General features: G+C 49.5%; 1 protein-coding gene across 1 annotated transcript; it reads right to left on the bottom strand.

Annotated features, from left to right (window-relative positions):
- Positions 1-59: 59 nt before the first annotated feature.
- LOC104911693 (anion exchange protein 3-like) lies at positions 60-14323 on the bottom strand. The gene is made up of 11 exons (XM_010713657.3): positions 14069-14323; positions 13806-13946; positions 12957-13113; positions 9356-9693; positions 8932-9065; positions 8148-8359; positions 3130-3281; positions 1941-2121; positions 1146-1281; positions 773-947; positions 60-343 (listed from the first exon to the last, which is right to left on the bottom strand). The coding sequence occupies exons 2-11, from the start codon at positions 13857-13859 to the stop codon at positions 206-208; spliced, it is 1677 nt and encodes a 558-aa protein (XP_010711959.1). The 5' UTR covers positions 13860-13946; positions 14069-14323; the 3' UTR covers positions 60-205.
- Positions 14324-16742: the final 2419 nt, after the last annotated feature.

Here is a 16742-nt window from a genome sequence, read left to right on the forward strand (position 1 = left end):
AAAAAAATAATAATAAAAAAAAATCAATCCACCAATTCTACCCAGTCACACTTCATATTTATTACAAACAAACAAGATGTGTGTTGTCACCACACAAGAGCGAGTGCACAAAGCTCCTTCTCAACTTAAACTTTGGAAGTGCGCACTAGATGTCCAAATATCTTTCAGGAAAGAGAGAGCACCCAAGCTGGTCCCAGACCGGGATCTAAACTGGTCTTTTTGGTGTTGGGGTTTGCAGCCTCTTACCCACAAGGACTACAGTGGCCTCTGCATCTTCAGGAATCTTCTCCATCAACTTCAGGTATTTACGGTGCCCCTCAGAGTTATGGGCATGCACATTTTTCTGCCAAGGAAGAATAAAAATGAGTAAGAAGCATGTCCCTGTGCCTTTGTTTCCATACACAACCTTGCTTTCCACTGCACATTGGCACCTGGGCTTGCCTTGGACCACACCAGATGCCTGGCTCCCTGCTTCACTAGCGAGGCAGCCTTACATTAAAAGGTCATCCTGCAAATGCCAGGGCCAGCGCAGCCATCACACGCTTCAGCAGACACTCACATAAAGCATGAGGCTAAAATTAGATCCCAAAACCGTAATACAGTGACCTGATTTCTAGTGCTCCAGGTGATTCAGGCAAGCACAGCCTTTGTGAGGACGAGCCCTCCTAGGTGCCCGGGTGTGGGCATCAAGCGTTGCTGTGTGCTGTCCCAGGCCAAAGGGTGGTCCTAGGGAATGGAAAAAGGAGAGGTAACCCCCCCACATCTTCCTCACCTCTTTGCATTCAGTCTCATGGGCCTTGGGGTCAGCCATCTCAATTCGCTCCTCTCCCATGAGGGGCACACAGGTGTCTATGGTGTGATTGTGGTGGTGGTTCCCCACAATAGAGTTCATGCTGGAGCTGGAGTGATTCCTTGGAAAGAAGCCCTCCTTCTCATCATTTGGGTGGCTGGAGGAGGGAGAAGTAGCCTCATTATACTGCTCTAGACAGTCTCCTTGCCCTCTCTCACCATCAGAGACCTTTGCCCCACCAAGGCAGTGATCTGGTCACCTGAGGTATAGCCAAGTTCTTGCCAGTCTCCCTTATTACCTGGGGCTTGCAGAGAAGTTCTGATCTTCCCACAGGCCTCAGCTGTGTCCCACTCACCTGTGCTTCAGCAGCAGGGCACGCATCACATTGGCTCGGTCCTCTGCCCTGATCTGGTCAGAGATTATCATGGTCTCCACCATGAGGTGAGCAATGCCAGGCAGTGTGGTCTGCTCCAGGTCAAGAAGAACAGCACCTGCCAGGAGGAGAGGAAGAGCCCTGCTGCCCATGTGCTCTGGGAACACAGGTGCCCTATAACAGCCCCACAAACGCCAGGCCCTCCTCCCACTGGAGGAGCCTCTCGGGCCTTCTTATTTTAAATGCTCTCAGCTGAGAAATGCCACAAGTCCAGGTATCCCATGTCCTCTATGTAAACCTTTGTCCCAGAGAAACCATAAGATGCTGTGTAGGCAGTCTGAGAGCTGAAGAAACACTTGGTATCCCATCTGTGGGATGTGAGCACTCCAGGCTCTCACCCTGAGGGCGTCCAGTTAGAAAGCATCTCTCTTCAGTGAGAAGACACTGAAGACACCCAACTCCAGATGCACTAGTAGCTCTAGTACCTTCCCCTCATGAGTCCAAGACCTGCTGGCACAGCTGGGTGTTGCAGTGCCACGTGCCTGAGGACAGCAAAGCAGAGCAAGGAGCCACATCAGACATCCTTGGGCTGTTGCAGTATCCTGGAAAACAGACTGTAGGATGGTCTGTCTCCTCACATCCAACAAGGAGCCTGAACAGACACTGTTAGCATGTCTTCAGCGAGCAGCCAAACAGCAACAGGAGCTGTCCAGTAAAACTTGTCCCAGGGTAATATACAAATCCTGTGCCAGCAGCACAAAGCAATTTCCGACTCACCATGGGCAATTGTCTTCCTGAGCTCCAGCAGGCTGCGGAAGGACAGTGAAGCCACATGAGGTTTCCCCCACCTGGCCGTATCCTCCTCCACATCCTCCTCAAACTTGATCCAGCGGGCTGTCTCCCTCCAGTGCATCTCCTGGTTCTTATCCACCACCAGCTCATTCAGCTCCACAAACACCTGTGTGAATAGCAGTGAGGATGTGAGAATTCCCCTGATGAGTATGGTTCTATAAGCAATACGTGGAAAGCCTCAGGTCTGTTCTCAATGTGCTGCTTGTTCTAAAGCAATGCTTGGGCAAACTTGCCTTAGCTAACAGTTTTGGTGAACAGAAACAGCTAGGTCTGGCAGTATGGCAGAAGCCTTCACCAGCACATAGAGCAGCAGAAAGTTACAAGTGAGACAATGCAGGCAGAGGAAACAGAGTGAATCAAACCTGGGCACTTCTCTACCAAACTAACAACTTTGTCCTCTGCCTGCTTCTCAGCTAGAGTAAGAAGTTTCCCCCCAAATTTCCCATGCTAATATTCTGTCATGGTTTGGCCTTCGCACCTTCATACCAGAAGATGGTGATATTACTGTATTACTATATGGGAACTGCTGAATCACAGTCTGAACCTCTGATTGATCACCTCAGGTGAGCAATGAGTCAGCCCTAGGAGCACGGGTGAAGGCAATTCTCCTGTGCTGTCGGAAGGAGTAGAGCCTGGCTCCACCGTTCCTAGGCCCATTTAAGAGCTGACTACCAGTGGGGAAGGATCTCTTTCTGGAGATTCCTCCTTTGGAATTTTACAGCAAGCCCAGGACAAGGGTAAGCACTCTATCTGTACTCTTTTTGGTATAAAAACCTGCTTAGCCAAAACTCTCTTGTTTATTTCATAATTACAACATCTATATATTCATTGATTATACAATTGCCAACTTCCCAAACAGCACTACAATTTCTGTAACTTTTTTTTTAATGTCTTTCCTAAAGTTGAAACACTGTGATTTCAGAGAAACCTCAGCTTTTATTAGAAAAGTGTGTTTTCAGGTTTTATTGACAATGGATGAGAGATTGAAATATCCCTACTGAGGCCACGTAAAACATTAATAATATTGAAACTACTTTCATCACTCTATAAAATGTCTGTTTCTCAACCTGATTTATCACTTCTGAACAAGTGCAGGAGGACTGCACAAAGATACCTCATGGGGTTTTCTGTCCAACTTCTTCTTCTTCTTCTTCTTTTTAACTGATGGGGTTGATGCTAATTTTTTGCTCGTCCTGGTGATCTGGCTCCTAGATGGTTTCTTCATCAGATGCCTCCTCACACCAGGGTTGTCTTCAAAGCGGTGGCCTGAACACATGGGAAGGGAGAAAAGACCACCAGTGTGTCTAGGGGAAATGCACTGTCTGGCATGAGAACACATCCAAACCCACCTTTTTCTCTAGATTATACTGGCAAAGCTCTGGCAGTTGGAGAACTCACCACCATCCTCTGGTCCTCTGGAGATCCTTCCTGCCTCACCTGCCTACTTCCAGCTGTTCCTGATGTCTGAGAGTTAATTCCTTTAAAGATCAAGATTTCCTCCTGGACTGTGCATATGCTGGAGCATGACTGCAAAAGCTTTTAGGTTTTATTCGCTGTGCCTGAGTAAGTGGTGCACGAACCCTCTCCATATTCCCACAACAAAAAGCAACCTGAAGCCCTATCAGTATGGCAAAGAAGTGCATCTTCCTCAGATCATGGGGACAGGGAAAACCTCAGAGCCCTGCTCCAGAATAAGTGAGCTGTCCCAGGTAGATCACAGAGTCAGTGATCTTACTCAGCTTTGGTCCATGCAGGCTCGCTGAGCTCCTTGCAAGGTGAAGCCAAAGTCTTCTGGGGTGAAACTCAAGACTCCATGTATTTTTCTGCAGTTGGCTTCAAGACTTGCAGCTCTCTGGGCATGAAAGGTAGTGAAAAGCATTGGGCTTGAAGGCCTTGTGCTCTCCCTGATGCTCACTGCAGGAAAATATCTGCGCATCTCTGGCAAGGAAAGTAACAGTCCAACATCAGGCCAGGCATGCCATGGCCTTGCTTCTTGGAAATCTGGGTTGTTGAATTAAATATAACGCGAATCAATACTGAGCCTCAGGGGATTTTCACCCACTGGCTGCCATGCTGATGCAAGTCCTGCTGCCAGCTGGACTCCTCCCTGCTCTACTTACTGCGCTGTAATGTCAATAGGAGCCAATAACTGCCCACTGATACGTATGTCTCCAGCTTCCTCAGACTTTTGCATGGATTTCTCATTTCTTGCATGCCCCACAGCAGCTTCCCCCAAATGAACATCAAGCTCAAGCAAGCACCTGAAGTCTTGTGTCCTTACTCAGCACAGGATCTCAGACCAAGATCCAAGGGTAGTATGCCCAGAGAGCAGATCTTCCCTCCTTGCCTGAAGCCAAGCTCTCCAGCACAGCATGAGGTAGTGACAGCACCTGAGGATTCAGCGTGATTCCTATGGTGGCTCCAAGACAACAAATTGGTACGTTACTCTCCGTCAGAGCACTTCCTACAGTCTTTTCCAAAAGATGTTCTTGCCACTGTTGGTTTCCATAACTCATTTTTCCTCCACATTAAGTCTGAAGATGACAAATGTTATTTTACACTGATTAAGGTCTTCCTCCAGAGTACCTGTCCTAGTCAGTCCAACTCATCAGGAAAATGCCTTCAATTCATGCATTAGCTCCTGCTTTCCTCCATTTATTACCCTTTATCCACAAGCAGAAAGTTCAGATAGAGGCATCAGAATAGTTGTATTGGTACTAGAAAGCAATTTCTTAGCCCAGCATCACAGGGATGGTACACCCTTCCTATTTGCCCCAGTGTAAAGCTATAGCATTATCTCTAGGAAGAAGACTGAAACCCTATCCCTTGGAATACTTAAAGTTAGACTAAACAAAATGCTAGGCAGCATATAAAAAGTCAGGGCGCTATGCTGGCTTCTGGAAAAAGCTATTGCCCAGCAATTGCCTTCCCAGCTCTAGCTGGAGCAAGACAGAACATGTGTGAGTAAATATGAGTGTATATATAGGCATACATTTGGGATATGTACTATAACCATGCACCTAAGTGTGTGCAGACATGCAGCAGAGCATGTGTAATTGGGAAGGTGAAGGCAAAGACAGGACTATACCCATGCAGACACACAAGGTGAGATTGGGTCATGCCTGTTGTTTCTACAGTACATTTGTGAAGAGGAGGGAAGATATGAGAGGAGCTGAAGAAATTCAAGCTCTCTGTGCTTATCCCTGCTACCACCCAGCTGTCCCTGCAAAGTGTTCCCCATACTCCAGTCATTAAAAGGAATGCAAAGAGACACACTCAGGTCCAACAAGGACTTTGCTCTGCAGAAAAGCTATTACATTCCTCCTGGATCTGAACTGATCCTGGAAGAGGAACACACAGCAAGTAGCTGAGTAAGTGGCCCTGGCTGGACGTGAGCTGGCTCTGCACAGACCTGATACTGTTGTCTCTGCCATCTCTGTCTGCTGCATCTCTGCAGGATTAATCCACAGTGTGGATTTATTGTGCAGAAATAATTGTTGACTGTACAGTACATCCTATTTCAAGCACCTGCAGTATTAGCTGTAGCGATCAATGAATCAGTTAACTGCTAGCAAGCCAAATGTCCCCACTGCATAAGTGATGCATATCACACTTTTAAGAAGCAACCTTCCGCCTTCCCAAGAGCAGCCATCCTTCCCTAGGTGAGCCTGCAGCTATTGCTCTCACTCTTAATGCACAAGGTGCTCAGCCTGGGACAGCTGATGGGGCCAATTAACTCCAGGTTTGTGGTTTCAACTTGGCTCCTATTAAGTTGTCTAAGAATTTACAGAAACAAGTATCAGAACCAGCCAGAAGCAAATCCCTTCTTGCTGGTCCCCGTAGAAGCACAAAGGCAGACATTCTTTTCCCAGAGGCTGCAAGGCTTACGAAGATGGACTAGTTGAGACAGAAATAATGATGCTGGGACTGAGAGGAATCAGCAGTTAAATGTTTTACCTAAGATCATACCAAAAGGCTGTGGTAGAGCCCGGAACTGCACCAAGCCTCTCGAGCCCATGTTGCACTCTGCCTCCCCACACCTGCTTGCAAAGCCTGGGGATAGCTCTGGGGCCATGCTACCTGCCTTTGTGCACTTGTACAATGCCTTGAAACATGCAGAATATGATGCAGATGAGGATATTTGGGCAGCTACCATGGAGCAATGACTACGAGCAGCATCCCTGCCAAGGTGACACACACAGCCACCTTCAGCTGTTGAGAAAAGGCTGCCTGTATGAGGTGGCAGTAAGGTGCTGCTTTCTGTGCAGCCTCTGGGGTGGCTCAGAGAGCCACTTCTCCACAAGGGGTGCACAGGTAAGGAAACATGCAGAGAACAGAAAGATGCTCTTTGCTCTTGGGATTCCTACTTTCTCCTTCCCTGCGATTCCCACTCTTCCTTCCTGCCTCTTTCCCCTTTCCAAGCCCTCTGGTCAGCTTGCTGTTAGCTACTTTCACAAACAACACTTAAGCCTGCAGACACTGGGACTAGTTTATTTTCTCCTCTGGGCATTAGTCTACAGCGCAGAGCTGAGAACCTGATACCCAGCATTACTGTCAGATCTGCAGCACTGCTGTCAGATCTGCAGCCCCGCTCGGATTCCAGCAAACAGAGAGCAACAGCACACTGTCACCTTGTGCCACAGATGGAAGGAGACATGACTCTATTCTTATATGTGACTGGGAGCAGAGGCTTTTCCTCTGGTCACAATGTGGGTTACATCCCAATAAGCACAAACAGCAAGGGGCAGCTGCCTCCAGGGCTGCTCAAGAAAGAAGCACACAGGGAAGCACCTCAATACTACAAAATGGATCTGTACAAAGACCTCATACTAACACACGGACACCAGACAGCTCCTCCAACACCCCCAGCCACCGGGTTGCATGCAGTGGGGCAGACAGTGCCTTCTCTAAATCTGACCAACCTGACACGGAGAGAGCAGCAAACACAGAGTCAGGGCTAAGCACTACAGCAGGGGGCTCTGCTCTACAGCTGCACCCAGGGGTCATTGCTGTGGTACTTACAGGTGGGCTCCCCGCCTGGGTAACCCAGGTGGTTTCTGATGGCCTCCCATAAATCATAGTCTTCAAAATTGAAGGCAAATTCATCAAAGTCTTCATAGCCGAGCGAGTTGCGAACGCGGGCACTTACTGCTGCTTCAGGGCTGCCGCCCTCTTTCAATTCCCTTGCCGCCTCCTCGCCCTCCCGCAGGATGCTCATGTTGTCCTTGCGAAGGTCAGGGGTCAGGTGCCATGAGCCACTCACCTTCCGAGGAGGGGCTGGGGCTGCCAGGCTGAAGTGCAGAAAGCGAGCTGCCCTAGGGGGGCTTCAGCACAGCCCTGGAGCAAGCCCCAGTGCCTCCCTCTCCTGGGCACAGGGCATGGAGCTGCTGGGGCCTGTTGAGGTCCTAGAAAGGATAGCTGCACCCGAGAATGTTCCTGGGGAGAAATATTCCTCTGGCTCCTCGGAGCAGGATCCTCGCTGTGCTGCAGGCTCTTTGCTGGATGCCCAGGGACAGGCAGGCTCCGCGTGCAGCACCGCTTCCCTCCCTCACTCCCCTCTGGTGTCTCCCTCCCTCTCCAGCATGCAAAGCAACCTATTGAATTCTCCATGTCCTCAGGCCCGGAGCGTGCATTTCCATGACGTCTCTCCTCTCTGCTCTCACGCGCACACAGGGGCAGTCCCCTCAGATGTGTTTTGGAAGGGGCAGCTGCCTCTCTATGAGCAGCATGCAGGAGGGGGAAGGCTTCTCACATCAGGTGGCTGCGATTCCAGAGCTGGTGTGTCACACAGAGGGCTGCTAACTGGGAAAGTGTGTCAGGAAAGGAGAGAGCTGGGTCTCAGGGAAAGGCAAGGAGCCCTGAAAAGGAGAGGGCAGTGGGGTGAGTGGAGGAGGGCTGGCACCTGTGGGGTGCGTGGGAGGAGAGGTGCTGGTTGGAAATTTGGAACCAGAGCTCTGGATACAAACAAGCTGACAGAGAGGAGTCAAAGCTAGAAAAGCTGGGGCTGAGGGACAGGGAGATGAAGACCAGATCTGTCGGGGGAGGCTGAAGATTGTGTGTGGAGCTGTCAGGAATGAGAGCAAAGCAGGGAGATGCAAAGGACACACATGCTATAGTGTGGTAAAATCTCACTTTTCATGCCATCCAAATCAGCAGATGCCAGCATCTGGGCCTCAGCCTCATCCGTGGGGACACGCTGATATGCTGCACTCTCCAGCGTGGTCATACTGCCAATGCACATCCTCTCCTTTAAGTCATAGGTAACTCGTTGTCCACTTGCCAGCTGGCCCCAGGGCTTGCGCTTCTCCCAGCCCTGAGAAACACGTTCCCGAGGTCCAGGGAGGCTGCAGGGATCAAAGAGAGTGATGGTAGAAAACGAGATAAGTGGGGGCAGACAATGGTTCTTCTCAGGGGATGAGATTCCTTGACCCAGCCCAGAAAAACAATTCCCTGAGAAGGAGCAGAGTCAGAAGTCACCTGTCCCAATGCCTAGAGGTTGTTCTACCAACCCTTCTGCTCCTCCTTGCCCCACAGCGCAGAGCAGGATCAGCCTGAGGTATGTGTTAGGGACACATCTCTGAGATGAGGACCTCATGCCCTTCTACTGTGCCTCCCAGCCTTTTGGTCAGCACCACAACACAAGCTAACTGAGAGAAAGACTACTGCAGATGTGCACCCAGTGAACCCACATCCTGAGGAACCCAAACACAAAGAGGACCAAAGAGTCCCAGAAAGTGACCATCCTGCTGGAGAGCAGCAGTGTTGCTGCAGTCGCTGGGCTCTACAGTCTCTCTGGTTCAGCAGGAGAGTTGAGACTGGGCAGAGCCACACACCTCCCTGTGCCACCCCAAGTGCAGGGTCTGTGCAGCAACCCAATCCAAGGAGAGTGGCAGCAGCTCAGCACCTGCCCTCCTACCTTTGGAGGGAGGCAAGGCCCTTGTCCTGCAGCAGGTCAGTGAGGCATGGTGTGGAGGACACCTCTTCTTCCATGTGGAACTGTGCTGGGGCCAGAGTGCTGCCAGACTCATCCTCATCACTGCCAATGGTGAACTGCAGAGACAAAAGCCTTGAAAGCAAGAGCAAGGCCAGGCACGTGTCCCCTCCCACCATCCCCACAGCCTAGAAAAGGCTACATAAACTTCCCCCCCCCCCATATCTGATATCTTCTAAGAATGGTCACATTGATCTTCCCTCATGTATTACACCGCAAACATGGTCATGCATACACCTTCCTCAGCATCCATTCAAGGCAATGACTTCTCTGTTACTGTCCCATCAACCTTCCGCCCCGCTTGCCCCAGCCTCCAAGCCTCACTCAGGCAGGGACGCCCCAGCCTTGCCTTTGGTTTGCTTGGGGGCTCCAGCTTAGGGGATGTGTCCTTCCCACGAGCTTCGCCCTCAGACTCTGCAAAGACCTCCTTCTCCTGGGCTTCCTCTGCCTCAGACTCTCCTTCTTCCTCCTCCTCTTCTTCTTCCTCTTCTTCCTCCTCTTCTCCTCCTTCCTCGTCCACTTCTTGGATGGTAGGGGTGACCTCTGAGGGGGGTACTGAGGTTTTCTTCTTTTTCCTTCTTCTTTTTTTCCTCCTGCTGGCACGGGGGGGCCTCTTTTGGAACTTGAGGGCAGAAGGGAGGTGAGTGGAAAGGGGATGATGGATGTGGTGCGAGGTTTGGCGGTGGACTGAGAGAGAAAAAGAGAGTCAGAGGGGCAGGAAGAGGCTGGGAGGAACCTGCCAGGCGCCCCTCCAGGAAACAGCATGGTCTGGAGATCAAGGGCCAGGAAGGGCAAGGAGAGCCACCAGCCCACAGGGACACAGCAAAGCTCTTCCAATAATGTGGCAGGCTGTGGTCAGCCTGAAGCGGCTGAGGAGGCAGCCCTCGTGCAGTGCCAAACCACCCCAACATTGCTTTGCCACCCTGGGCAAGACAGGGCTCTCCTGAGGCTGCTGAAAGCCATTCACACAGCTGTGCAGAGCTGCAGGGATCTGCCAGAGAAAACACCCCCTTCCTAAACACAGGGAAATACTTCTCACATTCTCAAACAAGCAGAGTTTGGGTCATTTACAAACATTTCTTTCCTGCATAGTGTTCTTTAGTTGCACTTAAGTAGATGTGCCTTACTTCATTCACGGGTTTGGACAGGAATCACAGACTGAGACTTTTAGTGCAGATGCAACATAAATTCACATCTCAGGTTCTGTGAGGTACCAGCCTCTGAAGTGCAGGCTCAGTTAGGAGGTTCTCTTCAAAAACCAGGGTAAAAAACAGGGCAGAAGGACTTTTCTTCAAACTAATCCACAAAGAGAAATTCATATGGAGTTGACCTGGGTGTCGTGGGAATTACACAACGAGATGAAATTAATGGCATTTCTGAGCCATCACTCAAAACCTATGTCAATGCACCATGCAGGGAGCAGGGTAAGCTCAGCATCTCCCAGCAAGAGGTGGGAAAGCCACTTCTGCCTGGTCTATCTGCAGGCACAAAGCCTCCCAGATGAAGCCTGCAGGATGCATGGCCCCTGGGGCCGCACTCGGAGCAGCTGAAATGCCGGGGGCACCAGCCGCTTTGCAAGGCGGCTTTTCTCAGCAGCTCTTCCTGAGGAATTGTTTCCAGCCTGTTTTGATTTGGTTCCTTCCCAGCTTTCCTGTGACATGGCAGCAAAATCTGTTTATAGTGAAAACTACCTTCAAAGGACATTTTCAATGGAAGCTGTAACCTTCTCCCTGGGAGAGCCAGGCAGGTTCATTGTTCTGGTGTCATGTTTCCTTTCCTTTGGTTTCTCAAGTCTTTTCTCCCTTGTTTCCCCCCTTGGGAACAGCAGGAATATTTCACACACCCCTTGGTTAAGCCTCGTGGCAAGAATTAGAAGAGGTTGTGAATGGTCAGACAAATGCAAAATGGGAAGATGAGGTTCTTAATGAACACTTTTTCATCCAAAGTGCTATTTGGTTCTTTCCTTTGAATAGACAGGTTTGGGCAGAAAGGCACTCCTGTTCTGCATCCTCCAACCTCCTCCTGCCATGGATAGGTCAGGCATCAATTCCTCATGCAACGAAAAGCAAGTAAGGCCCCAACAGTGCACAAAGCTGGTGCTGAAGTCACAGCCCAGCTCTCACTTCTGGGCTGTTTGCATCAGGCCAAGACAGAAATGTCTGCATTCTGGACCAGTAGAGAGCCCAAATCTCAGGCTGCAGGAAAGTGCAGCGATGGCGAGTGGCTGGTCTGGCACAGCCACTTTACCTCAGCATTTCTGCCGGCTGATCACCTCTCCCACAAAGGAAAGCTGAAGGGGGGGAAAATACACCTTTCCCAAGCACAGAACGCATTGTTCTTCCCTCTTCTTTCTCCCCATCCTTCAGCAGCTTCTGTGCACCCAGCCTCTACTCTCCTTCCTCATGCCTTTCCTCACATTGCCTGTCTGAATGGAAAGCTATGGCCAAACCAGCGTCTGATTACACTTTCCAGCAAATAAAAGAGAAGAAAGAACCCACATATTAGTAGTTCCTGGTTGTGACCAGGGCAGGAAACATTTTTAAATCCAGAGAGCATTCACCCCCATGAGCCTGTGGAATATCTTTCAAAGTCTAATAATCTACCAGATCTTTCAGCTTCAGGAATACATGCTGTATAAAATTTCTGAGAGCCATGGTTTGACACATTCCTAGCCCTAGGTAACAGGGTTACATCAGGAACTCAAAGAAAAACAAGCCAGATTCTAACAAAGAGAGAAAGCTCTTCTATTTAAAGAAAAAAAAAAAAGAAAACACCCCAAACTAACGGAACAGCACAAATCTCTAGGCAAATTTTCCAAGAAGCTTCTGCCATGCATGCTGAAGCAGATCATCTGCATGCTCTGCGCCAACTCACACACCTGTGCACACAGAGCTCTGAGCAGGTAAGTACTGCCAGCACAGTACAGGTATCCAACCTGCAGCAAAGCAATGAGTACCCTGCAGCCACGAGTGTGAGTGTGTGCTCAGGTGGAAAGCGCTGTTTGAATGTAACCTCTGTAGAAAGATGGCACAAGCAGAAAGTAGCAGCTGGAGTACATTATAGTAATTGAATGTTGCTAGCAAACTTTTGCAACACCAATTGGAAATGAGTGGCCAAGCAGAAAACAGCCTGGTGATGTACTTAGAACAAAATGTTCCTAAAGTTGTATCCTATCAAAGCTAAGCTGGGAAATAAGCAGTATCTGATTGCAGAGAGCCAGAGACAGGGAAACTCACTCAACCATTGCTACTTGTCTGCCACAGGCTGGCCTGCTGGCTGGGGGGCTCTTCCTGCCCGTTACTGCCACTGTTAGAACCTACTGTGACCATCTACAGCAGGCAACAGCTTATGACTGCTCTTGTGGGTACACTCTCATTCTACAGCCAAAGTGACTCTGACTGTTGCTTTCTTCATGGAAGGGCAATTAGAGGAATGAGCATGCTGATCAGAGGATTCCAGGTGAAATAGCTGCAGCATTTTAAACTCATGCTCCATTTCTAATTTTCAATCCTTTTTTGAGCAGATAAGATGGTTTCATGGTTGCTATTTAGAAATACATGGGCATGTCTGACTGGAACCATCTGCTTTCAGACTGGGAGGACAGCCTGGCTTCCAGCCATATTTGGATGTTTCTTTGCAGCCATATGGAAGAAAAATAATTTCAAAGTGGAAACTTTAGTTTGCAGAGGTGGCTGCAGAGGTCCCTGACACTAAGTGAGGAGGTGACCTGAGCTACATGTTACCTGGGCTGAGCAGGAGCTACACCTCCAGGAAATTGGGACACTGATACAGACTGACAGAAGGCAGCAAGCACTGGGTACAAAAGCAGCAATTTGGGAACACTCTAACGGGAGGAAATGTTTGCGGGTCCCTGGCAAAAGGCTGTAGAATACATGGGGCTGAGCGAGGGTTAGGAATGGATGTGGGTACAATGGTTCAAAGCTACATACATTCAAAATCTCTCTCACTGTAGCTGCGTTTCTGCTTCTCCAGATCACTTGATGCTGACTTGCTTATCAGGTCCCCAAATCTCTCGACTGATAAAGTCTTATCCAAGTCCTCATCGTCCTCGGCACCAGGAGAAGCTTTTTCTGCATGATCTCTGCCCTGCACAGAAATCGCCAGATAACAGTCAAACACTGCAGACTCCTACCATCCTCCAGGTTCTTGTGCCCTGCAGATGGAACTGGGTTTCTGAGAAGCAGCAGGCAGCATCCCACAGGGTAGGGGAACAGTTACTCATTTCTGGGCACAGCTCTTCTACAATCCTGGGGCTCCCGTTTCCCTTGGCATGCCTTCCTCAGGCCTTTCTGCCCAATTTCCTCACATTTCAGGCTACGGGTGCTCTTCTGCTTTTTGCTGCTGGGGAATCACCAGGTGACACTTGCCCTTTCTGCCTCCTGAGCAGCTGCAGCTGATACAATTGTCTGTCAACACAGCCAAAATGCCAGTGGACTCCTGAGTTTCCATGGAAACAGGAGGAGGCCCAACTGTGACAAATCTGTCTGTGCTGGGCACAAAGAGGGAGCAAGGTGGCTTTAGCCAAGCTGTGCCTTCCCACAACACCCCCAGCTGCCCCCTGGCACCACAAAGCCCCTACAGCTCCCATCCCACCAGGACTACGGACACCGTGTGAACTCAGAGGCTCCTGCTGTTTGCCAACACCACCTGATGGCACACGGAAGCAGCCTTCGGCCTTCTCTGGACCTCAGCTTGCTGTCTGCATGGGGAGTGCATCCGGCCTTGAGGGCAGTTCCTGAGATAGAAACGGCTCTGCTGCTTCCAGATTTCCACCTCACCTGCTGCAGGTCGATGAAGGCATCTCCTACGGGAGGGGACTCGCCAGCTGCCATTTTGGTTCAGGACCTAAGGGCCTGGGCAAAATATCAACCCTTCTCTTTCACCGGCAGGCACCCAGCAAACCTGGAGAGTGGCATAACCTGTGGAGAGAGGGCAGGACAAGGGAATGTCGTGGGACACTGCCACCCACTGCCCTCAGTCCCTGTGGTCCTAACCCAGAGAGGCCGCCTCGGGGAAGCTGCAGTAACAGGGCAGGCTGAACCTGGCATAGCTGCATCACGTCCTGTCCCACCAGGAAGAGCTGGAGACGGCTCGCAGAGCAGCACTGGGAAGATTCAGGCCCCTGAAAACCCATCTGAACTCAGGCGGAGAAGGACAGACGCTGCAAGCACATCCACAGCACTTTGCACAGAGGGATGGATAAGCAAAGTGTTCTCATCTTGCTGAGCAAGAGAAGAGACATTTGTTAACACTACAAGGGAAGAATACAAATGACTACAAAATTGGCAAAAGGGAACATTTTTTTCAGTGATGTCATTGGGGGGAAAAAAAGTGCAAAATTAGAGGATAGCTTGGCTATCTCTCTGGGTAACAAGCTGTCGTATTTATGACAAAACCCATCTTCCATAATAAGCTGTCAACTAGCTGTGAAAGCTTTGGAAGCTTTGGAAGAAGTATGAGAGGACTACAGGCTACATCCCAGAGATCTGCTCAGGCACTTCTTACCATCCCATCTGAAGTACCTGGTATGGGCCACTGTTTGAGACGTAACACTAAAACAGACAGTCTAAAGGTGACACCAGTAAGACCACTCCATCATCCCTTCTTCTACCTTCGAAGATCTCCAGAAGGTGCTACTACAGAGTCTCTGCTTATTCTCCAAACCTGAAGGCACATGTTATGAAGCCAAGAATTGTGGGGCCACCTGTAAGGCAACTTTGAAGAGCGAGTGTCGTCACCAATGAAGTACGCTCTCCTGGTCCAAGCCACCTTCCCTCAAGCCATTTGTACAGATTTAGCTCTCAGACCACTTCTATAGATTTAGCAGCTATCTCAGGATACAATCATGCAAATGAACAAACTATTGAACAGTGCCAGAAGCACTACAGCTAGAAGCTAGGCATGCTGCAATGCGATATGGCTGCAAGCAGCAGAGCACAATAGTGAGGCTGCAGGCCCAGGCCTTGCAGGCATGGATGGTGGTTGTTCCTTCTGCAGTTCCAGGAGCACTTCACATGCAGTATTTGCTCAGTGCTGGGCAGAGCAGTGGTGGAAAGACTTAAATGATGAGTATTTGTTAATGACAGGAGTGAATGTGAAAGGATAGAGCACTATGGACGTGGTTTAGAAGGCATGGTGGTGATGGGCTGACAACTGGACTAGATGATCTTAAGAGGTCTTTTCCAACCTTAATGATTCTATGAGAAATACCAGAGGAACTAACACAGCTATGTGGACAGAAAGAGAAGCAAAATGTTAGGTAAAGCCTGCTAGCTAAATAACCCGAGATTTTTGCTGTTCTTTTCCTTCCTTTGAATTTCACCCTCTTCATTATCATGAACAAGGCAAAACTTAATGGAAGAAGTTCCTCAAGCACACTTCAGGAACTCCACAGTGACCAAACCCCTTTATGAGACCTGAACAGCTCAAGAGAAATATTGTGCCAAGACAGAAGTCTGAAAAGCAAATGCAGAATCCAAACCAAAAGGAACAGGATGAAAATACCCAATTCATTCTGTAGGTCTGCGAGGGCTCCTCCTTAAGCTGTAATCTTCAGGTTTGCACCCTGTTTTCCAAAAGAGATGAAAGAAAAAGGGGTTCGAAAAGAAAGCAGAAAAAGGAGAAAGGTCTGGAAGTGAGCTGTAAGAGGAGACTGTTTTTTTTTCCACAGGAGACTTGATGGAAAAAAGAGTAATACGTGTCTTTTATTTCTTTTTGCTTTTAACTCAAGAAGAGGGTATCATTGCATGAAATCCAACAGCAGCAAATTTGAAACTGAAGGCTGCGGGAAGCGCTCCAGGCACATCACTCCCGTTGGATGCATTCATTGCTGGCCGCTAGAGGCCCCCTGCCCCTTGTTCTGCAGCCTGCTGCAACATGTCAGAGATGCTCCTCGCATCCTGCCTGGCATTTCTATCACCTGCAACCAAAGGAGTTCAGAGAAGAGCAACAAAATCTGCCAGCAGGCCAGAGGGATTGGTTATAAGGAAAGGTTAGGAGCTAAATTTGTCTGGCTCAGTATAGGATGACTAAGATGGGGAGGGGACGTGCCAGCACTCTGGAAACATCTCAAGGGTGTGAAACATGAATAAAGGTTTTTGGTGTTTTGGGTTTTGTTTTTTTTTTCAGATGATCCCACACAAAGAGACTCTGAAATGAATTAAAATGTAAAAGAGAAGTTTGAAATGAATATCAAGGAGGGTTCTGCTAATGAGCATCATGCTGACGCCCAACCTGCTGCGAACCTAGCCCAGGCTGCTGTCAGAGGAATACAAGACAAAGGGGTACTAACAGCAAAGAAAGCTGAAAGGAGGATACCTCCATCCTGCTCTATCTCCTGCTTGTGGGGAGGACGTGATTCAGCATTCCCGCTACAAGTGATTTTCAGTAATAGAAGTGTGATGCCAGCAGGCCAGATTGGAAGGGGAGAAGCAAAACACACAGGCTGCTGGCTGGCACGCTCTCACACTTTCCCTCTCTCTCCACCAGTGCATTAACCCTGCTCACAGCAGTTCCTGCAGGGACTCTCTCCTCAGAATGCAGCCGTCAGCATCAGCAACAGCATGGGCTCACCCTCACTGCTGTGCTGTGCACCGATGGTCTCAGCTGGAGGCAAAGAGGCAGGAATCTCCCCTTAGCACTGACAGCTCCCAGGGGCCACATGCTGCTGACAGCTTCCAGAGGGGCTCCCTGGTCCCCAAAGGCCAATTCACTGT

Source organism: Meleagris gallopavo, chromosome 7 (assembly GCF_000146605.3).
Source record: "Meleagris gallopavo isolate NT-WF06-2002-E0010 breed Aviagen turkey brand Nicholas breeding stock chromosome 7, Turkey_5.1, whole genome shotgun sequence".
NCBI lineage: Eukaryota > Metazoa > Chordata > Aves > Galliformes > Phasianidae > Meleagris > Meleagris gallopavo.

Excerpts from the sequence above, each read along its gene's own strand:
- LOC104911693 (XM_010713657.3), bottom strand. The coding sequence starts at position 13,859 with ATGGCAGCTGGCGAGTCCCCTCCCGTAGGAGATGCCTTCATCGACCTG. Across the intron at positions 9,694-12,956 it reads CAGTGAGAGAGATTTTGAAT|TCCACCGCCAAACCTCGCAC; the intron begins GTATGTAGCTTT and ends TTTCTCTCTCAG. Across the intron at positions 3,282-8,147 it reads TGATTTGGATGGCATGAAAA|GCCACCGCTTTGAAGACAAC; the intron begins GTGAGATTTTAC and ends CCATGTGTTCAG.